The 27929-nt window shown below is 37.5% G+C and overlaps 1 protein-coding gene across 1 annotated transcript in view; it reads left to right on the top strand.

Moving 5' to 3' along the window:
- LOC150084140 (sphingosine kinase 1-like) overlaps window positions 1–27929 on the top strand; it is a 105397-nt gene that overhangs the window by 57170 nt on the left and 20298 nt on the right. Inside the window, exon 4 of the mRNA XM_090376131.1 lies at window positions 10956–11071. Within this exon, the coding sequence (XP_090232257.1) occupies window positions 10956–11071 (116 nt within the window). The remainder of the gene's footprint in view (window positions 1–10955; window positions 11072–27929) is intronic.

Below are 27929 nucleotides of genomic sequence, written 5' to 3' on the forward strand. Positions count from 1 at the left end.
GTCTTCCATGTGCAACAGTATCAAAAGCTTTCCAAAGATCCAAGTATATGATACCAAAATAATTTTTTGAATCCAATCAAACTGGTCAGACAAGACTTCCCCTGCAGTGCTTCTTTAACCAGTGCCTCCACTAATTTCCCTGGAACAGAAGTTAAACTAACAGGTCTGTAATTACTTGTGTCACCCTTTGATCCTCCTTTGTGAATTGGGGTCACATTTGCACATCTCCAGCCCATTGGTACCTCCCCTGAGTCCAAGGAACCTGTCATAATTATGGCTAAGGGTTTGCTTACTTCCTTTGCTGCCTCCTTCAATATAACTGGATAGATCCGATCCACCCCAAGTGCCCTAGACAGATGTCTTTTTTGCCTATTGGATAATGCACCCCTGTTCCTGGAACAAGTTGCCCTTGCAGGTAGTTGAGGCTGAGTGTTTGAATAAATTCAATTGGATTAATTGGAACCAGTGTGAGGAGGGAAGCATATTATTTGAATTTTCTTATCTACTTGGTGGTTTTTTTTTTTTTTTTTTTTTTTTAACAGTGCAGCAAAAGCCTGTTGCTTCCTTGCACTATATGGTGAATACTATTACTATTTTTACTATACGCCCTCCGTAGCCGAGTGGGCAGGAGCGGGAGTGCAGTAGCACACGCTCTTTGAGTAGACCGGGGTTCAAGCCCCTGCCTGCTGAATACGGTCGATCTGCCAACCCGCACTGGACCAGCGTGGCAGATTATGGTCCATTTCCCTCAGCATGAATTGTTGGGGAGGCTTCCACCCTGCAGTGGGTTGATAATGGCTGCACTTTACTTTTTTTTTTTATTAGCATTAGAGGCATATGATCTAAGAAGCAAGCTTATGCAGCATCAGCCAGAAAAAAAAAAAAAAAAAACCAACTCACATTTCCCCCCCCCCTCCATTCATTCCAAATACCTGTCCAGCTCAGCCTTAAACTTATTTAGGCTATCAACTTCCACAACAAAGGATGGGTCTGTTCCACCAACCAACTACCGCTGGCTAAAGGCAAACTTCTGCACATCTCTCCTACATCTGTCTTTCCTCGATTTGAATTTATGCCCTCTCAGGTGATTATTCTGAGCAAGAGGAAGAATCCCATCAGCATTGAGCATGCTCCAACCATTCAAGGCTTTATACACTTCAATCAGATCACCTCGCAGGTGCCTAGTCTCCAGACACTGTAATTTGCAAAACTTAAGACTTTCTTCGTAAGAGCAACCCTTTGTTCCATTCACTAATCTTTTTTCCCTCCTCTGTACTCGTTCCAACAGCTCTACATCCTTCTTAAAATGAGGTCTCCAGACCTGTATACAGTACTCAAGGTGTGACCTGACCATTGCCTTATACAAGGGGATAATCACCTCCTTATCCCCGCTAGAAAAATTCCTGTATATCATTGACAAGACACTATGAGCTACTCCTGCACACAGTCTGCACTGCTCAGAAAACTTCATATCTGCCTGCACAATTACCTCCAGGTCCTTTTCGTTCTCTACCACTGCCAGTGTAGTACCACAGAGTTGATACATCACTCCGGGGTTACTGCTTCCCATATGTAATGCTTTACATTTGTCAGTGTTAAACTTCATTTGCCACCTCTCAGCTCATCTGCTCAACTTTTCTAGATCCTGTTGCAGCAGCGTACTGTCATTAGTGTCCTTAACAACCCTGCCAACCTTCGTATCGTCTGCAAACTTGGACATTAAGCTTGATATACCATCATCAATATCATTTATAAATACAGAAAACAGCAATGGACACAACACTGAACCCTGAGGGACTCCACTAATAACATTAGTCCATGATGAGCATTGTCCATTGATTACCACTCTGTCTTCTCCCACTCGACCATCCCTTTATCCATAGCTGCGATTTGCCTCCAATGCCACACTGCTCCAATTTGTTCAGCAGTCTTCCATGTGCAACAGTATCAAAAGCCTTTCTAAGATCCAAATATGTAATATCAAAGTTATTCCCTGCATCCAGTTCCTTTGTGACCACATCTTAATATCCAATCAAATTGGTCAGGCAAGACTTTCCCTTAACAAAACCATGCTGTGTCGCAGCTATAACTGAAGTCTGGTCTAGATGATCCTGCAGTGCTTCTTTAACCAGTGCCTCCATTAATTTTCCTAGAACAGAAGTTAAACTAACAGGTCAATAATTACTTGTGTCGCCCTGTCATCCTCCTTTGTGAATTGGGGTCACATTTGTACATCTCCAGTCCATGGGTACCTCCCCCGAGTCCAAAGAAGCTCTCATAATTATGGCCAAGGGTTTGTTTACATCCTTTGCTGCCTCCTTTAATATAACTGGATAGATCCCATCCACCCCAGGTGCCTTTCTTCTGTTTTTTTCAACAATTTCTCCTCCACTTTACTCTCAGAGATTACAAGATTCTCTAGCTTACTGCCAGAGTTGAATACACCTCTGGCATTCCCCTCCCTGAATAGCTCCTCTTGGGTGAATGTAGATGCAAAATACTCATTTAGTTTGTTAGCCACCTGAGCAAGATCATCAACAGTTGAACCATCAATATCCAGTGGAACAATTTGATTCATCCCTTTCCTTCTAGAGTTTACATAGGTAAAGAACTCTTTGTTGTTTTTCTTTGCATCCTTTGCCAAGGATTTCTCATAATCTGCCTTTGCCTGCCTAATCTCCTTTGTGACTTGGTTACAGACCGGCTTATATATATCATATGCTTCCATATCACCCATTAATTTATATGTATCCATGCATTTTTCTTCTTTGCCATATGTCTCATTAGTTCATCTGACATCCATTTAGGCATAAACCTTGAACAATATTTCTTAGTTGGTATGTGAAGCCTAGTAGCTTCCAAGATAAATTCTTTGAATGCTTCCCATTTTGAATTTGCTGTTGGTAACATCATCAGTTAGTCCCACCGTATAGAATATAAATACTGTTTCAGACCACCGTAGTCACCTTTACGAGAGCAAAGACCCTTCCCTTTACCCCTGGTGGTAGTTATCTCTTTGAGTAAATCCTACTTCAGCACACTGTGATCATTGCCACCTAGTGGTTCCTTTATCTGCAGATTCTTAATGCATGAAGAATCACTACTGATAATCAGGTCAAGAGTATTACTCCCTCTAGTTGCCTCCCGAACATGCCGATGTAGAAAACAATCATCCAGTATATCCACAAAAGCCTTGCTAGTGTGTGAGTGACCAACCCACAAATTCCGGTCAGTATCTGGGAAATTAAAATCCCCCATTATAAGGCTATCTGATTTACTGGCCCACTATATTTCCCTGTACACTTTCTTATTATACTCATCAGAATCATTAGGCCTATAACACACTCCTACCCTCAATTTTGATCTCCCAATGCTTATGTCACACCAGACTGACTTGACACTGCAATGTCAACTGGCTTCACTTCCTTGGATTTTATGTTTCTTAACTAATAGCATAGCATAACATCTCCTCCCTTCCTATCCTGTCTATCCTTTCTGTACACATTGTACTCCCCAAATTCCATTTCTGCATTCCTTATATCTGTGTGACACCACTTCTCTGATATCCCAACAATATCTGCCTTTGATGTTTTGAGCAATACCTCAAATTCATCAAATTTAGTTACCAAACTCCTAGCATTAGTGTACACGCAAGTATACATGCACCTCTTCCTATTTTCAGCTACCCTAACACAACCCATGTGTTTACTTGTACTGCAATGACTCCCAGCCGTCTCTGAAATATCCTGCATCTTGTTTTTCTGGTTGCTGCTCATTCCAATAGAAGCAGTGCCAGAATCACTTTCACCTCTGCCAGTGGCTACTGTTAATCTTTTAGTCCTTGTATCCCCCCCAAGCTAGCAGTTTTCCGACCCACCTAACACTGCCTCGATAGCATCGGCAAATATTCTTGCACTCTTCTTATTTAAGGGTATTCCATCCCTGTAGAAGCAGTCTCTCCTGTTAAGACCAGGCTAAAAAAAATTCTACCTCTTGAGCCTTGCACAATCTTTCCAGGGCCAAATTGATCGACAAGGCTCTCATCATATACTCCCTCCTATCGTGTCCGTTCAGAATTGTAGACACTTTCAAATTCAACCCTAATTCACGGCTTTTTTTTCAACAGTGATCTGTACTTGTTAAGTACTTCTGTCGGTCTCCTACTCTTAATATCATTAATGCCAATATTTTGCCAATAATTTGCACACCAATAACAATAGGTGTGCTAAGGTGTGCTACCATAGCACACCAATAAGTATAGGTGTGCTATGGTAGTTTGTTGCAAATTAGGAATGTGCAGCATTCTAATCTGTGGTCATTTCTTAGTGCTTGTTTAGTGTGAAGCTAATTAAAGTTACCAAATTGAAAAGTACACGTGATCATTCACACTTTATCCTAACAGAAACACTGCAAATTCATGCTGCATTGAGAATCCAGCTTGCACAATACATGGCAATCAATAGAGATGGATCTAAAACTGACACTGATGTTGGCACAGCTGCATTATTTCCCAACAATATCATATCCATATTGAATGTAGCAGTTATACTTGCAAAACTCTGTTCTATCCACATAGTCTTAAATTTCACATTCTCAACAAACATATTGCAGTGTTATTTTTACAGACTCCGTTAGTGCTATCCAAGCTATACAGCAGAATACAAATAATAATAACCCCTTAATCATACATATTTGGAATATCATGACCAAGTTAAATAAGAATGAAAAACATGTTCTCTTCTGCTTGATCCCTGGTCACATTGGAATTTCTGGAAATGAACATGCCAACCTAGTTGCCAAAACTGTTACAGATCCTTTAGATCAGTGGTTTCCAAACTACTGAGATCTACAGACCCCTTCAAAAATCAAAAAAAGTTTGGGGATCCCAAAATATATATATAAATATGCACGTTTCTCTCTCTCTCTCTCTCTCTCTCTCTCTCTGTCTCTCTCTCTCTCTCTGTCTCTCTCTCTCTCTCTCTCTCTCTCTCTCTCTCTCTCTCTCTCTCTCTGTCTCTCTCTCTCTGTGTGTGTGTGTGTGTGTATATACGAACACTGGGTTTTCTGAAAATAAAATTCAAAGTTTTATATTTTAAACAACTCAACTTTATTCTTATTTTTACATAAATATATAATAATAACAACTTTATTTATCATCAATTTTCTATACGCAGAACCAATAATTTGTCCAGTTCCAGAGGGTCTGTTTCACGGACGCCCTGGAACTGGTTTGCAGACCCTAGTTTGGGAAATGCTGCTTTAGATCAATTCTTTAGTATACCAGTTTCAGAGGTGCCTCTGTAGCCAGGTGGGCAGGAGCAGCACTGCGTAGCACACGCTTCTTGATTAGACCGGGGTTCGAGCCCGTGCCCACCAAATACGGAAGATGTGGAAAGGTCAGGGAATGACCACCGCATATCCCCGGAGCAATGTGGCCTTAGTTGCTAATGCTCCTAAAAACCAAAATAACAACAACCAGTCTCAGATTACAAGTTAATTATAAGCGGTGATGTATTGAACAATTAGCAACACATCTCGCAAAGTCAAGTTGGTAATAAACTGTTCCATACAAAGAAAGATCTCAAACTGTGGAAATCCAGTATACACAAGAACAGACATGAAGTTGTACTAGCCCAACTACAAATAAGCCACACAAACCTAACACATCTTTATCTGCTTTCAAGCACTGATCCACCAGTGCAGACTGCAACGCCCAGCTCACTGTTCAACATGTACTCATTGATTTTCAAATGCAATAGTGACTGACAAACTGTTTACCTAGTTTTCCCATAATGAACACCTCTTTCAGTATTGCTGACCTCCTAGCAGATATGCCACACATGGCCAAAAATTTTTACTTCTCAAACAGATACAGTTCTGAAATGCAATGTAAACTGTAATGACATTGATACAGATAAAACTATACATTTGACATTACCTTAGTTAGGTGCATGATGGCCTTGCGCCTTAAAGCCTATAAGCAAACAACAACCAGTTTGTGATCCAAAAGGTTTGAAAGAAGACAAATTGGTTAAATCAAGAAAAAAGAACTGAATTGCGAACTTCTAGTAAAAGCAATCCTAAATAGGCCAAGCTAATAATTCTAGGCATGTTATCTCATGTTATCTTCACTTGTGCAGAAAGTTGGTTCATGTTTCTCTCTCTTCTCACTTGAATAAAGCAAGTTTCTTGTTTCTTTTAAATGTTATGCCATCATTTGAAAATCTAAAGTACCTCACATCTGTGTACTGAGGTTAATACTCCGAGATATTTTGAATGTTGTATGCAAATTTGTTAACAACAGTTTTTAAATTTTCCACTTCCAATTTTGGAAATTGCTTATCATAATAGACCACACCAGAAAGATGATTCTGATGTAGTCATAGACATTTATACTGAAAAAGTCATGGAGAGTCTTAAACAAGAGGAAAGGATTCTGTTCTTTTGTCCAGTGAGGAAGTACTTTGTTTATGTGACACACAGTGCACAAGTTCACTTTGAAAAATGATGTTCTTATAAATTCTGAGGTAGTACAAATTTCAGCAGTTGGTAGTGCATCGTATTCATTTGAAATATTCTGTGAGCAGGTTTACAGTACTTCTTGATGTTTTTAAAGAAATAGATGCAGCAATAGATGTTTTGCTGTGTCAGTTTTAGCATGAGAACCTACCAGGCACTGTTATGAAAGGAGAAAAAACTGATGTACAGTGGTTCTTAGTTGGGGAACTGACAAGGAAGCTTAAAATATAACAATTTATCTTGTCATGTTTGGCATATTTGCAATTCCTTTAGCCATGTTGAGTGTGAGGAAATAACTAAACCAAATTAAAACATATGGAGTTCAGATCTTCTCTTTCTGATGAAGCTTTGGAATATTCCTGACAGTCAAATCTAAACAGCAGGGCCATTGTTCAGAATAAAACTTTGACTCAGCATTTCTGAACAGAGCAGAAAAGTCTGCAATGGTATCTTTCTTGGAGCAGTCAACATCAGTTAATGTCTTATAGAATATTCAAACAAAAATTCATAGACAGATAAATGTTAGAATCCTGCATTAGGTTAGTTAATGTGTAAAAGCACACTGTACTAGTGAATACTTCTATGCCTGTAAACAATAGTTAACAATATAAACTTGTAAATTTTTACAAGTTTATATTGCTCTTAGAAAATTTTTAAATTCTTTTCAGCTGAACCAGCTGATGATAATACTAACTCAGATCCTGAACGGGGAGTAATTATAGACACTATTAGGCTTTTTTATACCAACTAAGATATATTCGTCAAGGTTTTGACCTTGATGGATGTCAGATGAATAGGTGATACTAGGAGCACAAAATATATAAATTGGTTCAGTTTGGCAAATGGAACAAATTACTGCTACAGATAAGGGATGATTGAGTGGCATTAGACAGAGGGTGGTCATTGATGAGGACTGCTGTTGTTAGTGGAGTCCCTCACGATTCAAGGTAATTAATGAATTCAATAATATTGAAAAAAATAAGGAATCTAGGAATTGATGTCCCCTTACTTTTTTTCAGTATCTATAAATAATATTGATGAAGGCATATCCAGCTTAATGTCTAAGTTTACAGATGATACAAAGGTTGACAGGATAGTTAAGGACAGGAATGAAGGATACTACTACAACAAGAGCTAGAAAAATTAGATAGATTGAAAAGTGGCAGTTGAGGTTTAACTTTGATAAATGCACGGTACTGCATATGTGCCGACCAGGCTAACCAGGTGGGTAAAGTGCCTGCCTGGCAACCCAAAAGTCGTAGATTCGAATCCCGCCTCGGGCTTGGATCAGAGTAAAATGCAAAACTTTGGGGGGTGCATTATGGCCACAGAAGCCAATGCACTAACAAAAAAAAAAAAAAAAAAGTACTGCATATGGGCAGCAGTATTCCCAAAATAACATACTAATTGGTGGTACTAGACTTGAGGTTTTGTTGTTGTTGTTATTTGGTTTTTAGGAGCATTAGCAACTAAGGCCATATTGCTCCGGGGATATGCGGTGGTCATTCCCTGACCTTTCCACATCTTCCGTATTTGGTGGGCACGGGCTCGAACCCCGGTCTAATCAAGAAGCGTGTGCTACGCAGTGCTGCTCCTGCCCACCTGGCTACAGAGGCACCTAGACTTGAGGTGGTGAAGGATGAAAGGGACCTTGGGGTAATTGTACAGTCCAACATGAAATTTTCTGAACAGTGCAAATAGGCTGCTTGTATAGTTCATGGGGTTCTGTCAGTGATATACAAGAATTTTGCTAGCAGGGACAAGGAGGTGATTACTCTGTTGTATAAGGCCATGGCTGACTGCATTTTGAGTACTGCACACAAGTCTGAAAGCCTCATTTTAGGAATAATGTTTTTCTGTTGGAATGGGTGAGAAGAACAAGATTAGTCAGATGCACAAAATGACACTATTACCAAGAAAAGACTTCAATTCTGCAAATTTTACTGCTTGGAAAATAGGCACTTGTGAGAGGGCCTAATTGAAGTGTCTAAGGATTGAATAAACTAAATGCTGATGGTAAAAAAAAAAAAAAAAAAAAGGTAAAGTGCAGCCATTATCAACCCACTGCAGGATGGAAGCCTCCTCAACAAATTATGGTCCATTTCCCTCAGCAAGAATTGTTGAGGAGGCTTCCATCCTGCAGTGGGTTGATAATGGCTGCACTTTACCTTTTTTTTTTTTTTTTTTTTTACCATCAGCATTTAGTTTATTCAGCAGTCAGGGGCTTGAACCCCGGTCTACTCAAAGAGCGTGTGCTACTGCACTCCCGCTCCTGACCACTCGGCTACGGAGGCTGTATCTTTTATCTTTCTCAGACAGTGACAAAAGGGAACATGAATTTAAATTGAAAAATAATGGTTGCAAGATGAATATGAAATTTTACTCTCCACCACAGAGTAATTGATTGTTGAAATAAACTTCAATCTGGTGTTGTGGAATAGATAGTTTATTTGATACTATATTATATAAGCTTGCTTTCTTGTATCATTTTTATGCCTAGTTACCTACTTTGGTTGATAAATGAAAGATTTCATCTCTTCCAAAAAAATCTCAGTCTGTTGAAACAGAAAATTTAAGAATGTATTAATAGCAGTTGAATGAGTTATAATGGCCATTCTGAACTGTTAAGACCTTAATGTGTAAGAGAAGTTGCATGGTTTTTCATAATGAATTATTCTGAAATATGAATAACATCAATTAGATCATGAGTTATCAAGTGAATTTTATTGTATACCAAGTGTTACAATAAATAAGTTAAACTCTCACACAATAGAACTGTTCTAATTAACAGTTTTAAGCATTTCAGAGAGAATATTTTAGTAAAAAATATTTTACTCCATATATTTGAAAAACAAATTTAGAAGTGCTTACTAAACAAAATGTTAGTGTAAAATGAAACTTTTACTCCTTGTTTAACACCAATAATATGTTAAGACTGCTGCCACACTCATCATAACTGACATTATGGTCTGAACTTTCCGTTCCTTTAAAGAGTACGTCATCTTTAGGACTGTCAAGAGCATTACTGATTCTGCATTTCTTGAAAGTCGTGGCAACTGTCAATTGGTCATTTCATTCGTCACATTAGTGTGAAATCATGATTTGCTGCATCAGTACATTTGGTCCTCTCCTCACACATGAACATTTATGGGGCTTTTAATTGAGATTTCCAATAACTATAGTTGGCTGAAGCCTCCTGGAATTACAGATGACTTCATGTTTAATTGAGGACATCACCATGTGCCTAATATACCGTCAGACTGTGTGATGCAAGAAATTTTAGACAATATTTTCTAGGGAAAAATGTACAGTCTTATTATCCAGCATATACTTAAAAAAATCCTTAACCTAGAGCTGTGCACTCGGATGTTTTGAGGTCCACACAATATCAAATTCATGAAACTCAATATGTCTAACCAAAAATGTTTCCTTCAATTTCTCCATTGAAAACTTTGTTAGTTATTGCACAAAATATGGAAAATGTGGGATCAAATTGAGTCTATTCTCGATAATTATATGCGTATCTTGAAAAATATGAATTTAAAATTAGTAGAAAATCGCGTACAGTGATTGAAGCACAATAGCTTTACCTGTTATGGCCTTCACTTGTTACACTCTCTGGCTTTGTGTTATTGAAGAGTCTGACTGGCATCCAGTTGTTGAAGTACAATTTTTTTTTTTTTTTTTTTTTTTTTTTTACATTTTGCTCATTGACATCACTGTCAGTGAGCAAAATGTTTTTTTATCATCTTCCTTATTTGGAAAGTGATAAAAAAATCATGTCTAAACAAGGAAGATGATAAAAACATGTCTAAAGCACTGTAGAGGGGGTTTTATTAAAACAAAAAATTAAAAATGTTTTTAATATAAAAAAAATTATTTTTGCAGTTGTGATCATAATATATTGAAAATTAAATTGGCATCAAAAAGTAAACAATTTTGAATTATTTTATAAATGGAGTAACTTTTTTTTCGAGTACATATGACTCTCAAAAAAACATTGGTGTACCTGGTTATGGGTTAAAATAACTACATAATGATATTACAGTTGAAGCATTTTCTGTATTGCATGTTGACTCCTCTTATCAGGATTCAATGTGAAAACATGCCACAACTGTTTAAAATTTGGATATTAATAAAACTAAAAATTACACAGTTTATTTACATGTGGAGCATGAAGAGAATTGTAAAAGGTTTGAAAGAAGAGATAAATGGCCTCTAAATGTAAGTGGCCTCTAAATAATTTAGAGTTGGATAGTATGTTTCTTGTTAGTCATTACGAGATTAATACATCAGAAGGCATCCAAATAATGAGGTGATTGTACAGTTTCATTGTTGATTCTGCTAAATTGTGTAAAATTTTTAAATATTGTACTTACTGTTTAACATATTTAGTTTGTTAATTAAATTTTAAAAAATCTTTTTCATTTTTCAAGGTATTTAATGGCCTAATGGAAAGAGAGGATTGGGAAACAGCAATTAAAGTTCCTGTAGGAATAATACCTGGAGGATCTGGGAATGGTCTGGCAAGAGCTATTAGTCATGCTATTGGGTAAAGCTGCTGTTAATTCATTAAAGTGATCTCATTTTTAACCTTGCATTAAAATTCACACCGATAATTTTAATAATTATTAAAATATTTGAATTGAGGGAAACAGATGCAATGGCATGCTTGCTGCAGAGTTAAATTTATTTATTTATTCAGTTGAGATCAGTGTCTTGCCCCTGAATAGTTATATGCTAATGAGGGTCTGCAGTTACAAATCAGTTATATATATGGCTTTACAGTTATGAAATTATAAAATACAAAAGATAATAGCCAAGAGAGTACAATAAAAAAAAAATAAAATAAATAATATAAGAATAAATAGAAAGGATATGGTTGGTAAGAGGAAAAGTATTATGGTCATTTCCTGCAATGAAATTTTTAGCAGATCATATGAGACAGGCTATTATAAGAAAGAAGATGGCATTGTATCTTGAATAGGTGAGGCCTGTTTAAATGCACAAAAAAAAGTAAATAAGTCCCCTTTTTGTGCATTCTGTATCAGAATTGGATTGCAGAAGAGATTTCTTTCAAGATATGCATTCTATATTTATTTTCCCTTCAGTCAGAGGCTTGAGATTCTCTTGTTTAAGCCCAAAGGGCATGGATTCTATTTTGCTTCTCCATACCTTGTTTGTGACATGTTAAAATCATACGTAACAAGTTATGAGGGGCTGGTTGTATATGGTTTGTAATCCAAGTTAAGAGTTAACTTTCTGCATCTCCATTGTGAAAGGTGGGAAGGTACACCAGACAGACTTTGGATATGAATAATCACTGATGGGTTTTTATGGGTTTGGTCAACGCCTATCAGTGATGAGTGTTGATGTCAAAAGGAACTGCAAAGAGCTTTGACATTATCAGATGCACTTGGCACGACTCTGAGGTGACAGATATTGGTATAAAAGAGGAGAGGATCACTCCTCCACTACATTTCCTAACTCTGTAATTGCTGATATACACTGCCCTACCATTAATATCCGGACACCTGTCTTTAGACAAAAAAACGCTTTTATTGTTATTTAATATTTTGTGCTGAAACCTTTTGCTTTTATGATGGCCTTCCGTCTTTGCGGCATACTCTCAACGAGCTTTTTTTTTTATAAATGTCAGGTGATATGTTCCTCCACTCGGCCTTTAACACAGTTCGGCCTTGTTCTTTGGGTGATCTCGACATGCACGTACCTGGCAATCCAATATGGCCGAAAGATGCTTGATAGGCTTCAGATTGGCCAGCACTCTGGATTGGCCAATCCAACTTTTCCACACCCATATCCTCAAACCAATCTGTTACGACCCGAGCAGTGTGGCATGGCACGTTGTCTTGCTGATACAGGTATGGGCCTACCCTGAAGTATTGCCATAATGTTGAAAGTGCATAATTGTCCAGGATGGCCTGGTATTGCACAGCATTCATGGTTTTGTTGATAACTAATGGGCCCAAGCCAAACCATGAAAGTAGCCCCATACCATGACACTTCCTCCACCAAACGTCATTGTTGGAGGATACAATCGGGAAGGAACTGCTACACCCAGGAATGGCCATCAGACTGGTAGAGTGTGAACCTTAACTTGTCTGTCCATATATCGCAAGGAGTGCGAATCCTGGACGGATTCGCACTCCTTGAACCATGTTAATCAGGGTCTAGCATTTGTTGAGGTGATCAATTCTGTTTAACTGCTGAGGTAATTCTGTTGAATGTGTCATCTTGCATGCCCACTTTTGCAATTGTCTGTTCAAAGCCCAGCGTGCTGCATATTTATAGCAAATTCTGTGACGTGTTGTATGCTTAGGACCTGTTACCCCATCCATGGAGGGTTGTCTGGATAATAATGGCAGGGAAGTGTAGTTGTAAGTGGCAAACCTAATGAGGAAATTGAATTTATCTTTTGTTGTTTTGTCTCAGTTAGGCAAATGAAGGTGAAATCAGCATGAAAGAACAGAGTTTGTTAGATGTACTTGCATTCTGGATATAGTTGGAGAAAAAAAATTAATTGTAGAGCTTGTCCTGTCACGCATAGTTGTGCATTATTTAAGGTTTGCTCCCTGTGTTGAATATTTTGGTAGAAACTTATGTACTTTTAGCCTTTATATCAGACATTTGTGCTGATGATAGACTAAAGATCTTGCACATGATCAGAAATGATGCTGGTCCTTCATTCAAGGGGGATGGGGGACTAAGGATGAAAGAGGTCCTCGGCCATATTTAAATTTGAGGCCCCTTCAATATATATATATATATTACACACACACACACACACACACACACACACACACACACACACACACACACACACACACACGTATAAATACAAATACTACATAGGTTTTTATATTTGTATTGTAAATAACTCCGTGATAAAAATGTAAACTAAAAGGTCAAAAATGTTTTTTGACTTGGAAAAATAAAGCAATAATAAAAACAATTTTAATAGAAACTGTTAACTTATTTAGTGTACAATAAAAATGTATAAGAATAAAATTTAAACACTTAACAATTTAAGTTTAAGAATGCTTTTAAATTACACTTTTTCTTGGTTTACTAGCAAATTCTTCAATTAATTCACTGGAATCTAAAGAATTCAAAATTTCATTTTTAGTTAAATTATTGAGTCTCATTTCTGTCATAACACTTATCAAAATATTTTGAGAAGTGTTATGACACTCCTCGGTCATTGTTAATGGTAGATAGAGAGAGGTGGCAACAGCACGCGAAATTCCTGCTGAATAATAAACCGAAAATTCAAAGAATTGATCTCGAACAACATTCCTTCATTAAAATTTGTTGGATGATGGAAAAAATTTGTTTTAGACAGTTTTATTCATCCATATATTGATACATATTTTTCCGTCATCTGTAAAAACTATTATTATTATTATTAGAATTTTTTATCATTACTTTAGAAAATATTTAAACTGAAAATGAGGCCCCTCTATGGGTGAGGCCCCCGGCCATGGCCAGTTTTGACATAGTATTAATGCAGCCCTGCCTTAATCATGATTTATATTGTTATGGAGACAGTAGAAGATCCAGTCTGGTGACAAAGACATTTGCTGTCCTTGGAACAGATTTGAGAATTGAGCTATCTGCAGTTATTATTATTATTATTATAATTAGCCATATGGTGCAAGGAAGCCTGAGGCTTTTGCTGCACCAGCCAAAAAAAAAAAAAAATTCTGAGTTACCCCTTAGAGAGAGAGAGAGAGAGAGAGAGAGAAGGGGGGGGGGGTCAGAAATAGAAGGAAATCACCAAGAAAGAGAAGAATGATGATATCCAGCTCAGGACCCTGGGTGTGCCAAGCCCATACTCACCAGATGTGAGCCCCTGGGGGTGTTCTGTGGATGAAGTTGCTGACAGCAAACTTCTGGGAATAATATGTATTGAGTTAATGCTTTTTTATTCTTCTTTGAATCAATGTCTCATATTAAATAAAATGACTGTTCAAAATTGAACAGTCATTGTTTCAGGTCTGTAAGTTAACAGTTGGACAGACAACTTGAGTAGTTGAGACCCACTAATTTTCTTAAAATCGAACAAATGCTAATAATTTATTGTAATTTTTCATTGTAGAAGATCTGCGATCTCATTATGGATTTAACATAAACTTTGGATTTTTTTTTTTTTTTGAAAAGGGTAGGTTAGGCTATTTTTGGAAATTTTAGAGGAATATTATATATTTTATTTTAAGGTGAAAAAATACTCTTACCTGGGGTTTTCTTCAGGAATGGCTGCATCTGGGTGAGGTGTAATTTAGAAGGTGTTGAAATTGCAATTATATGGAAGGAGGACAAAGGAAAAAGCCAGCTTTTGTCATAAATCCTTGCATGGGGAGTAATTGTAAGCATAAAGGGAGATGATGTCCTGAAGCCTGATGGGGGCTTTTCGTTAATACCATTTTCAAAGGAGGGTGAATACACGTCGAGGCTGTCTTTTATAGCCCAGGTACATTTCATTGCCATATTTCAAAAGCATGGTTGGGGGTTGAGTAGTCGAAAAAGGGTGGAGGGGGAAATTTCCCGCCTCACCATATTACACTTATAGTTTGGGAATTTGGAAATTGTAGATTTTTTTTTTTTTTTTGCAAAAAAAAAGAAAAAAGAAAAAAAAAGAGAGAAAGAGGTAGGAAAGGGAAAGAATGTGGGTGGGAAGAAACGGGTTTCACTCAGAAATCCGGGTGCATGACTACCTGTCCCCTTTAGTAGAGGTCCTGGATTGGAGGGGTGGGTATGTTCTGTTATTAAAGTTGAACTTATAGGATATTTGTTTTAGGTCCCATTCTTCAGAGATTATTATTGGTCTATGTATGTTTATTGATCTGTTTGTTGATCTCACTGCTAGTGTCTCACTGGTTTCTAACTCAAATTTTGTGTCTTGTTTGTCAATTATTATCGCGTTTTCGAAGGAGGGGTAATGTCCTGTGTCTAAGTGGTGAGCTACCAATTCAGAACTATTCTTTTTTTTCCCGTTCGAAACTGCTTTTATGTTTTTGGATTCTTGTATGTAGTGATGCTCTTGTGCTGCCTATATATATGCAATCGCAATCTGGTGCACAGGGAATTGCATAAACTACATTTGTTTGCTGTTTGAGATCTATTGTTTTTTTTGTTGATAACTGAACTTTTCAGGGATAGGGCTCCCATACATTGAAACATACCAACAACTATTGAAAAAAACCTTCAAAGGTTCTGGAGTAAATCTAGCCTTTGACAGCTCCAAGAAAATATGGACATACCTAAAAAGCTCAGCTATCAATAAAAAAAACAACAGATTTCAAACAGCAAACAAACGTGGTTTATGCAATTCCCTACGCACCAGATTGTGATTGCATATATATAGGCAGTTCAAGAATACAAAAACATAAAAGCAGTTTAAAAGTAGCCGCAAATAACAAAGAAAAAACAGATCGAATGGAAAAAAAAATAATAGTTTCGAATTGGTAGCTCACCACTTAGACACAGGACATTACCCCTTCTTCAAAAACGCAATAGAAACCAGTCAGACACTAGCAATGAGATCAATAAACATACATAGGCCAATAATAATCTCTGAAGAATGGGACCTAAAACAAATATCCTACAAGTTCAGCTTTAACAACAGAACATAAGCCCCCCCCCCCCTTCAAATCCAGGACCTCTACTAACGGGGATGGGTAGTCATGCTCCCAGATTTCCGGGCGCCTCCGTAGCCAAGTGGGTAGAAGCAGCAGTGCGTAGCACACGCTTCTTGATTAGACCGGGGGTTTGAGCCCGTGACCACCAAATACAGAGGATGCAGAAAGGTCAGGGAATGACCACCGCATATCCCCGGAGCAATATGGCCTTAGTTGCTAATGCTCCTAAATAACAATAACAACAACCCAGATTTTCAAGCAAAACCCTTTTCTCCCCCCCCCCCTTTCCTACCTCTCTTGTTTTTTTTTTTTTTTTTTTTGGGAGAAAAATAAATCTACACGTTCCAAATTCCCAAACTATAAGTGTAATATGGTGATACAGGAAACATTTCCCCTCCACCCTACTTCACCCTTTTTCAACTACTCAACCCCCCACCATGCTTTTGAAATACGGCAATGGAATGTACCTGGGCTATAAAAGACGGCCTCGACATGTATTCACCCTCCTTTGAAGATGGTATTAACAAAAAAGCCCCCATCAGGCTTCAGGACACCAACTCCCTTTATGCCTACAATTTACTCCCCATGCTAGGATTTGGGACAAAAGCTGGCTTTTTCCTTTGTCCTCCTTCCATATAATTGCAATTTCAACACCTTCTAAATTGCACCTCACCTGGATGCAGCCGTTCCTGAAGAAAACCCCAGGTAAGAGTATTCTTCTGCCTTAAAATAAATATATAATATTCCTCTAAAATTTCCAAAAATAGCCTAACCTACCCTTTTCAAAAAAAATCCACAAAGTTTATTTTAAATTCATAATGAGATCGCAGATCCTCTACAAGGAAAGATTACAATAAATTATTAGCATTTTATGAAAATTAGCAGGTCTCGACTACTCAAGTTGTCTGTCCAACTGTCTAATAAAGTTTCAAGACTTTAGGACCTCCACATATTTTTTACTCTGTCTATAAGTTAACAAGATTCCTGCTAAACAGTTTCTTTTAAGAAACTCCATAAGAAAAGGTCACGTGGGTTCAAAGCTGGACTCTAAGGTGGCTAAAATTACCTGAAGTTGTAATTATCAGGATAATGGCATGACTATGAGATGATCCTAAGCAGTGTGCAAAAAACCCACACATTAAATATAAATGGCTTGGTGTAGTCTTGCATGAATCAGTTGGTATCCACAGGAAGCTAAGTTTCTGCGAGCTGTAGTAGAAAGCCATTCTGAAGCATATGCACATACCATTGTGAGTTAACAGTGGCATCCACAACATCAAAGGAGGATCCAATTGAACCACGACTTGTCAGACTACCCATATGGTCATTTTCCCTCCATGGTACTTTTCTCACAAAGCAGACAAGTAAGGTTCTGTTGCCCAAAAACTGTACATTCTGCTTGAACACAGTCCAAGTGGAATGTACAGAAGAGGGGAAGAATGTAGCATTTCATTCCTTTACTTTTCGTGTGTGATGAATGTTTATCTGCTATCATCTACTGTTTATCATTTTTGGAAAGTCCATGCAGCACTGCAGTTTTCGAACATTTTCAGATGCAATTTAAAGATTCATTGAAAAGAATGCTGAGATATTCCAATTTCATGAGCTACTTTTCTTGCCAACTTTCCTGAACTACGTTGCATTGCAACTCAGAGAGCTTCAATATTTTCCAGAGAATGAACACTATCTATGTGAAGTTATTTCTGTTCCTTTACACAGTCTTCCTCTTCAAACTGCTGTGATAAAGAAGTATCATGTTTCTTGCATGTGCCAGTGAGTTTCAAAAAGACCAAAATTTAAATGTTTCCTAAGAAACTCTTTCATTATCAAGCCTGAAAATGAAATGGCGGTTGGGGGAATGAACCCAAAACATTTAATTCATTAATAAAACTTGGAACATTCACAGAAATAACAGAACTAGTTAAATTTAAACCTTCTGCATTTGTATTACACACACACACACACACACACACACACACACACACACACACTCCAAATAGCTTACTTATAAATCTTTGCAAATTTATAAGCACTGCAAAAGCAAAAATAAGAGTAGGAGTGTGTTATAGGCCTAATGACTTGAATGAGTACAATGAACAATTGTACAGAGAAATAGAGTGGGCTAGTAAATCGGAATGTCTTATAATGGGGGATTTTAACTTCCCAGATATTGACTAGAACTTGGGGTTTGGTCACTCACACACTAGTCAGACTTTTGTGGATTTATTGAATGATTGTTTTCTGCAGCAGCATGTTCGAGAGGCAACCAGAGAAAGTAATACTCTTGATCTGGTTATCAGCGGTGATCATTCATGTATCAGGAATTTGCAGATAAAAGAACCACTAGGTGGCAGTGATCACAGCGTACTGACGTGGGATTTACTTAAAGATTTAATTACCATCAGGGGTAATTAAATTAACACTGCTGATAATCAGATCAAGGGTAAATCCACAAAAGTCTTGCTATCGTGCGAGTGACCAATCCACAAGTTTCAGTCAATATCTGGAAAGTTAAAATCCCCCATTATAAGACATTCTGATTTACTGGCCCATTCTATTTCTCTGCACAACTGCTGTTCATTGTACTTATCAGAGTCATTAGATCTATAACATACTCCTATTCTCATTTTCCCTTTCCCAGTGTTTATGTCATGCCAAACAGACTCAACATTGCATTGTCCACCCATGTCAACTGGATAGACTCCCTTAGATTTTGTGTTTTTTTTTTGTTTGTTTTTTTTTTAACTAAGAGCATAACCTTCCCTTCCTATCCTGTCTATCCTTTCTATACACATTGTACTCCTCAAATTCCAATTCCACATTCCTTATATCTGTTACACCATGTCTCTGATATCTCATCAATATCTGTCTTTGAAGTTTTGACCAGCACTTCAAATTCATTACATTTATTTACTAACCTCCTTACATTGGTGTACATGCAAGTACATGCACCTGTTCTTACTCTTAGCTACCCTAACATAGCCCATAATGTTATTACATTTCAACATCAAATATAACAGAACCAGTAGTTGGAGTTTGTTTAATTTAACAGTAGACTGTAGTAATTCTGAGAAAATTTAAACCTCCAGAAACTTTTCTGGGAACCAATCACAGCACTTTGCATGCCTGTGAATCTCTCATGATCCCATCAGTAAGCAAAATGGCAGAAATTGTATCACAATTCAGCAGAAGGCTGACACAAGTTGTGCTTTATTTAAAAAGTTTTTATTATTATTATTATTGTGCATCTTTCTCCTGTTTAGTTCAGTAGTAGTAGTAGTAATAGTGGCATGTGATGCAAGAAAGCAAGTGTATGAGCTTATGCAGCATCAGCCAAAAAAAAAAAAAAAAAAATCACACCATTCTCTCCAAATGCCTGTCCAGTTCCTCCTTAAATTTATTCAACCTATCAACTTCCACAACGACAGATGGAAGTTTGTTCCAGCAATTAACCACCCGCTGGCTAAAGGCAAATTTCCGCACATCTATTCTACATCTGTCCTTTCTTAATTTGAATTTATGCCCCCTTAGGTTCGTAATCCGAACAAGTGGAAGGATCCCATCAGAATTCAGCGTGCTGAACCCATTCAAGGCCTTATACACCTCAATCAGATCATCGCGCAGGTGCCTAGTCTCCAGCCACTGCAATTTGCAGAACTTAAGCCTCTCTTGATAAGAGGATCCCTTCATTCCCCTCACCAATCTTGTTGCTCTTCTCTGTACACGCTCAAGTAAATCTACATCCTTCCTAAAATGAGGCCTCCAGACCTGTACACAGTACTCAAGGCTTTTCCTGACCATTGCCTTATAGAGAGGGATAATCACCTCCTTTTCCCTGCTAGCAAAATTCCTATATATCATTGACAAAACCCCATGACCTGCCCTGGCAGCCTGTCTGCATTGCTCAGAAAACTTCATATCTGCCTGCACAATTACTCCCAGGTCTTTTTCATTTTCTACCACCTTAAGTTGTAGTACCACACAGTTGGTACGTTTCTCTGGGGTTACTTCTACCCATATGCAGTACTTTGCATTTGTCAAGGTTAAACTTCAGTTGCCACTTCTTAGCCCATCTGCCCAAATTATCCAGATCCTGTTGCAGTAGCACACTGCCATTACTGTCATTAACAACCCTGCCAACCTTTGTATCATCTGCAAACTTCGACATTAAGCCTGATATACCTTAATCAATATCATTGATAAATATACAAAACAACAGTGGACCCAACACCGAACCCTGTGGGACTCCACTAATAACATTAGTCCACGAAGACTAGCACCCATTAATTACCACCCTCTGTCTTCTCCCACTCAACCATCCTTTTATCCATTGTAGCAATTCACCCTTAATACCATTCTGCTCCAATTTGTACAATAGTCTTCCATGTGCAACAGTGTCAAAAGCTTTCCTGAAATCCAAATATATGATATCAAAATTATTTTTTGCATCCAGTTCCTTTGTAACCACATCATAATATCCTATCAAATTTGTCAGACAAGACTTTCCCTTAACAAACCCATGCTGTGTGTGAATTATTGCTGCAGTCTTGTCTAGATGATCCTGAAATGCATCTTTAACCAGTGACTCCATTATTTTACCAGGAAAAGAAGTTAAACTAACTGGTCTTTTGTGAATTGGGGATACATTTGCACATCTCCAGTCCGTGGGAACCTCCCCTGAGTCCAAGGACGCTCTCATAATTATGGCTAAGGGTTTGCTTAGTTGCTTTGCCGCCTCCTTTAATATAACTGGATAGATCCCATCCACCCCAGGTGCTTTTCTTATGTTTAACTTCAACAATTTCTCCTCCACTTTGCTTTCAGCTATTACAAAATCATTAAGTATCCTGCTACAATTTGATAACCTTCTGCCACTTTCAAACCTTAATAATTCCTCATGTGTGAATGTAGATGCAAAATACTGATTCAGTTTGTTTGCTATCTGAGCAGGATCATCAACAGTTGAACCATCGATGTCAAGTGAACCAATCAGATTCATCCCCTTCCTTTTAGAGTTTATATAAGTAAAGAAATCCTTGCTGTTTTTCTTAGCATCTTTTGCCAAGGATTTCTCGTAATCTGCCTTCACCTGCCGAACCTCCTTTGTGACCTGATTACAGATTAACTTATATCTGCCATAGGCTTCTGAGTCACTTGATAATTTATATGCATCCCATGCATTTTTCTTCTCTGTTACGAGTCTCATTAGTTCATTTGACAACCATTTAGGCCTAAACCTTGAACAATATTTCTTAATAGGTATGGACCTTTTAGTAGCTTCCACGATTAATTCCTTGAATGCTTCCCACTTAGAATTTACTGTTGGTAACATCGTCAGTTGATCCCACTGTACAGAATTTAAAAACTGTCGGAGACGACTGTACTCGCCTTTACGGAAGCAAAAACTGATGTAGGATTTACTTAAAGATGTAACTACCATCAAGGGTAAAGGGAAGGATTTTTGTTTTTGTAGAGGTGACTACAGTGGTCTCATACAGTTTTTAAATTCTGTGCAGTGGGACTAACTGATGATGTTACCAACAGTAAGTTATAAATGTGAAGCATTAAACAAGTTAATCTTGAAAACTACTAGGTTTTTTGTTCCAACTAAGAAATATTGTTCCAAGTTTAGGCCTCAATGGATGTCAGATTAACAAATGAGACTATTGGCAGAGAAGAAAAATGCATGGGATGCATATATAATCTAACAAGTGATACAGAAGCCTGTGGTAGATATAAGCAGGTCTGTAATCAAGTCACAAAGGAGTTAGACAAGTGAAAGCAGATTATGAGAAATCCTTGTCAGAAGATGCAAAGAAAAACAGCAAAGTGTTCTTTACTTATGTAAACTCTAGAAGGAAGGTGATGAATCAGATTGGTCTACTTGATATCAATGGTTTGACTGCTCAGGTAGCTGATAAACTATGACACATGAGGAGATATTCAGGGAGGGGAATGCCTGTCTAACAAACTCTGGTGGGTAGCTAAATGATTTTGTAATAACTGAGAGCAAAGTGGAGGAGAAATTGTTGATATTAAACATAAGAAAAGCACCTGGGGTGGATGGGATCTATCCAGTTATATTAAAGAAGGCAGCAAAGGAAGTTAGCAAATCCTTAGCCATAATTATGAGACTTCTTTGGACTCAGGAGAGGTCCACATGGACTGGAGATGTGCAAATATGTCCCCAATTCACAAAGGGTGACACAAGGGTGACATCTAGACAAGACTGCAGTTATAGTTCAGACACAGCATGGGTTTGTTTAGGGAAAGTCTTGTATGACCAATTTGATTGTATACTATAATGCAGTCACAAAGGAACTGAATGCAAAAAATAATTTTGATGTCATATACTTGGATTTTAGGAAAGCTTTTGATACTGTTGCACATAGAATACTACTGTACAAATTGGAGCAGTATGGCATTAAGGGCAAATTGCTGCTATGGATAAAAGAATGGTTGAGCGGGAGAAGACAGAGTGATAATTAATGGACACTGCTATTTGTGGACTAATATTATTAGTGGAGTTCCCCGGGATTCAGTGTTGGGCCCATTGTTGTTTTCTGTATTTATTAATTATTATTAGCTATATGGTGCAAGGAAGCCTGAGGCTTATGCTGCACCAGACAAAAAAAAAATTCCCGAGTTACCCTGAGAGAGAGAGAGAGAGAGAGAGTCAGTCAGTCAGTCAACAGTAGAAGGGAATCACCAAGAAAGAGAAGAATGATGATATCCCGCTCAGGACTCTGGGTGTGCCAAGCCCATACTCACCAGATGTGAGCCCCTGGAGCTTGATGAAGGTATATCAGGTTTAATGTCCAACTTTGCATCCGATACGAAGGTTGGCAAGGTTGTTAATGACAGTATGCTATTGCAACAGGATCTAGAAAAATTGAGCAGATGGACTGAGAGGGTGCAACTGAATTTTAACATTGATAAATGTAAAGTACTGCATATGTGTAGCAGTAACACCAGAGTTACATATCAACTGTGTAGTACTACACTCAGGGTAGTGGGAAACGAAAAAGACCTGGGGGTAATTGTGCAGTCAGATATGGAGTTTTCTGAGCAATGCAGACAGTCTGCAAGAGTAGCTCATGGCATCTTGTCAATGATGTAAAGGAATTTTTTTAGCAGGGATAAGGAGATGATTATCCCCTGGTATAACCCAATGGTCAGGTCGCACCTTGAGTACACCATACAGGTCCGGAGGCCTCATTTTAGAAGGCTGTAAAGCTGCTGAAACGAGTACAGAAGAGGGCAATGAGATTGGTGAATGGAACAAAGGGTTGCTCGTATGAAGAAAGGCTTAAGCTCTGCAAATTGCAGTCTCTGGAGACTAGGCACCTGTGAGGGGATCTTATTGAGGTGTATAAGGCTTTGAATGGTTTGAGCAAGCTCAATGCCAATGGGATTCTTCCTCTTGCCCAGATTAATCACCTGAGGGGACATATATTCAAATTTAGGAAAGACAATTGTAGAATAGATGTGCGAAATTTGCCTTTAGCCAGCGAGTGGTTGATTGCTCTAACAAACTTCCATCTGTCATTGTGGAAGTTCACAGCTTAAATAAATTCAAGGCAGAACTAGACACATATTTGGAATGAATGGATGGGTGAAATGGAAAGTTTTTTTTTTTTTTTTGCTAATACTGTATAAGCTTGCTTTTTTGCATCTATACCTCTACTAATGCTAATGCTATGTGCCAACTTATCGTTATTACTTAATTTACTATGACTTTGTATACTTGCATCTTGGACAGTCACTGATATTTTAATATTAGTAGTGGCAAACGAATGTAAGAAAGAAAGCTTATATAGTAGCAGCAAAAAAAAATAAATAAATCACCTGTCCACCCCGCTAATAGTTTGTCTAATTCTTCCTTACATTTCTTTGAACACTATCCACCCCTATACAACTGCAGATGAAAATTTATTCCAGTGACCAACTACCTGGTAGTTGAAGGCAAATTTCCATACATCTGTCCTGCAACCATTCTTCCTCACCTTGAATTTATGCCCTCTTAAGTGTGTGTAGTCTGAGCAAGAGGAAGAATGCTATCAGCATTGAGTTTACTCAATCCATTAAGGGTTTAAACATTTCAGTCAGATCTGGCAGGTGCCAGATCTGACTGAAATGTTTAAATTTCCAGAATCAAGACATTTCTTGCTAAGAGCACCATTTTGTTCTCCTCATTATTTTTGTTGCTCTTCTCTGCACCAATTCTAACAGATCCATATCCTTTCTAAAATGAGTCTCTTAGACCTATATACAGTACTCAAGGTGTAGCATAACCATTGTCTTATACAGTGGGATAATCATATTGTTATTCCCGCTGGCAAAATTCTGTATATTATTGATAAAACTCCATGAGCTGTCCTGGTAGCCTATCTGCACTTCTCAGAGAATGTGATATCTCACTTCACAATTATCCCTTGGGTCTTTTTCATTCTCCATTACCCTGGGTGTGGGTGCCAGACAGTTGGTACATCAATCTGGGATTACTGCTATTCTTATGCAGTACCTTACATTTGTCAATGTTAACTTCATTTGCCACTTCTGAGCCCATCTGCCATCCTAGATCTTGTTGCAGTAACATGCCCTCATTATTGTTATTAACCACCCTGACAATCTTCATATCATCTGCAAACTTAAACAATAAGCCTAATATACCTTCATCAATAACAATAATGAACATATAGAAAACAGCAGTGAACCCTGCGAAACCCCACTAATAGCATTAGTCTAAAAAGAGCAGTGCCCGTTTATAACCACTCTTTCTCCCACCCAGCCATCCCTTTATAGCAGTAATGTTCTGTTATTGCCACACTGCATCAATTTGTATAACGGTCTTTTATGTGCAACAGCATTAAAAAGCTTTTCTGAAATCTAAGTATATGATGTCAAAATTAATTTTGCATGCAGTTCCTTTGTTATTACATCATAGTATCTAATCATATTGATGAGACAAGAGTGCCCCTTAACAAATCCATGCTGTGATTACAGTATAACTGCATTCCCGTCTAGGTGATCCTGCATTATTTCTTTAACCAGTAACTACAACATTATTTTTCCAGGAACAGAAGTTAAACTAACAAGTCTGTAATTACTCATGTCACCCTTTGATCCTCCCCTTGTGAATTGGGGGATACATTAGCAAATCTCCAGTCCCCAGGAACCTCTCCTGACTCCAAGGATGCTCTCACGATTATGGCTAAAGATTTTCTTTCCTCCCTTAATATAATTGGATAGATCCTGTCCACCCCAGTGCCTTTTTATGTTTAGCTTCAACAATTTCTATTACACTTCACTCTCAGTTATCACAAAATCATTTAAATAAAACAGTCCTGGTAGATGCAAAATACCTATTCAGTTTGTCAGCAACCTGTGCAGGATCATCAATAGTTAATCCATTCATATCTAGTAGACCGGTGTGGTTCAACCTCTTCCTTCTCTTTACTTAAGAACTCATTGCTATTTTTCTTTGTCAGAAACTTCTCATTTGCCTGAGCTTGCCTGACCTCTTCTGTGACTTGATTGCAGACTAATTTATATCTACTGCAGGCATCTGTATCAACTGATAATTTATATGCATTTTTCAGAAAAAAATGCATATAAATTGACCCATGGCAGCAAAGAAAATTGCACCATGCATTTCTTAGTTGGTATAAAAGCCTAGTAGCTTCTACAATTATTTCCCATTTAGAATTTTCTGTTGGTCTCATTTTATAGAATTTAAAAACTGAGTCCACTGTAGTCATCTTTATGAAAGCAATAGCCCTTACCTTAATGATAGTTACATCTTTAAGTAAATCCCACACTAATACACAATGATCACTGCCATATAGTAGTTCTTTTGCTGCAGATTTTTAATGCATGAAGAGTCTCTTCTGATGACTTGCAATGATAGATTCAATAAAGGATTCAGAATAATTTTCTCTAGGACTTTTAAAAAAGGAGAGCATGCTGATATTGGGCAAAAATCAGCAATACATTTCAGATCGGATTCCTTGGGAATAGGTACTACTTCAAGTTTTTTATACCTTCAGCACAACTCTACAACCAAAAACCTCCTTATACAATTCTGATAACTCATGAAAAATGAAGTAAAAAGCAAATTTGAAAATTTTGGGATTAAATCATAACTGTCAGCTGAGACATAAGATAGACTTCTAATAATCCCCTTCAGATCATTAGCTGAACATTACACCATCATAACTTATCCCAGGATATATCAACCAAAAACAAAGACAGACATTTGATCTAAAACTGAAGAAAATGCTTTATCCATCCTGTATGATCCAGCTTATTAATAGGACAGAGAAGAGCAATCCAAGAAAATTCCCTTATCCAACCTAGAACACACAGCAACAAACCTCTCGATTGCAGCCCTCTTGGCTTTGGCAACCTGTTTCAGATGCCTGTAAACAATCTGACTACTAGTGGGAACTTCCTATGTAGTCAGAATAACTGCTGCTTCCACTTAAATAGTACCAACAGATCCTGTGAACATCAGGGTTTAAAACACAGAAACTTTACATACTCTACACATGGAACAACTTGAAATAAAGGCAAGCCAATGTATCAACCAAAAACTGTTGTTATCCAAGAAAGATTTCTGATAGTCCTACTGAAAAATTTCAAATAAAAGTAGAATCTATGCTAATAAACTTTGAATTATATACACAATTTTAAACACCACTCTTTCATCAACCATGGGAGAAAATTCTTGTGTCAGTAAAAGAGTGATATTTAAAACCCAATTGAGTCACAAAAAAAAAAAAAAAAAAAAAAAAAAAAGAAAGAAAAGAAAAACAGTCCTGGAATGAACCTTCTGCATTTGTATTACACACTTTAAATAGCTTACTTATAAACCTTTGCAAATTTACTAAACTAAACAGGAGGAGAAAGTTATATAATAATAAAATATAAACTTTTTATAATACTGAGGCTTCCAAATTATCCACAACCAATCTCTTAACATTCCCTACAGATAAAAAAACACCTGAACTTTTTTTAAAATTCTATATTGAAACATAAACAACATACTCAAACTTGGCACTTAAAAATTACAAATCAAATCAAATTAAAAATTACAATCTCAGAGCAGGCATTAACATTAAAATTCTCACCAGACAACAAATAGACTAGAGAGGAGAGTTTATTTTTCAAATTACACATTCTGATAGAACATTGATGGCCTCATGCTGAAGGAACTACAGCCCCCCTCCCCTATGATCAAAATAATGTTGGGTTTTTTTTTTTTTTTTTTTACTGCTACACGAACATTAAAGTTTAAAGAATCCCAGGAAAACTGCTAAATTTATCCTCCCCCCATAAAATCCTCTTTTCTAGAAAACTGCTATATGTAATAGAACTGGCTAATGCCAGTTCTTTTATACAAGTATGTATAATAAAACTGGCATTAGCTCACATTGCCTGCACCTCATTTCCTATGTCTCTATCTCTGTAAAATATTTAACATCTTCAGCATACAAATGAGTTCCAGATTCACTATGCATAATAGATGGAACCCAGACATTAAAACACCTTAGAATAGACAATCATATCACAGCACCAAACTCAAAGTATGCAACAAAAAGCCTTCAATCCAAAACGATGTACTGCATTCTATCATAGGAGATCTTTGCTTCCACTGAAGATCAGATGCCAACTATTTTGGCTATAAGACTTGTGCTCATTTCAGCTAAGAAACAAATACCATTATTCACCGTTCTGCCTAAGGTGATA

This window comes from Mastigoproctus giganteus, chromosome 6, assembly GCF_048544385.1.
Source record: "Mastigoproctus giganteus isolate SK-2022 chromosome 6, ASM4854438v1, whole genome shotgun sequence".
Lineage (NCBI taxonomy): Eukaryota > Metazoa > Arthropoda > Arachnida > Uropygi > Thelyphonidae > Mastigoproctus > Mastigoproctus giganteus.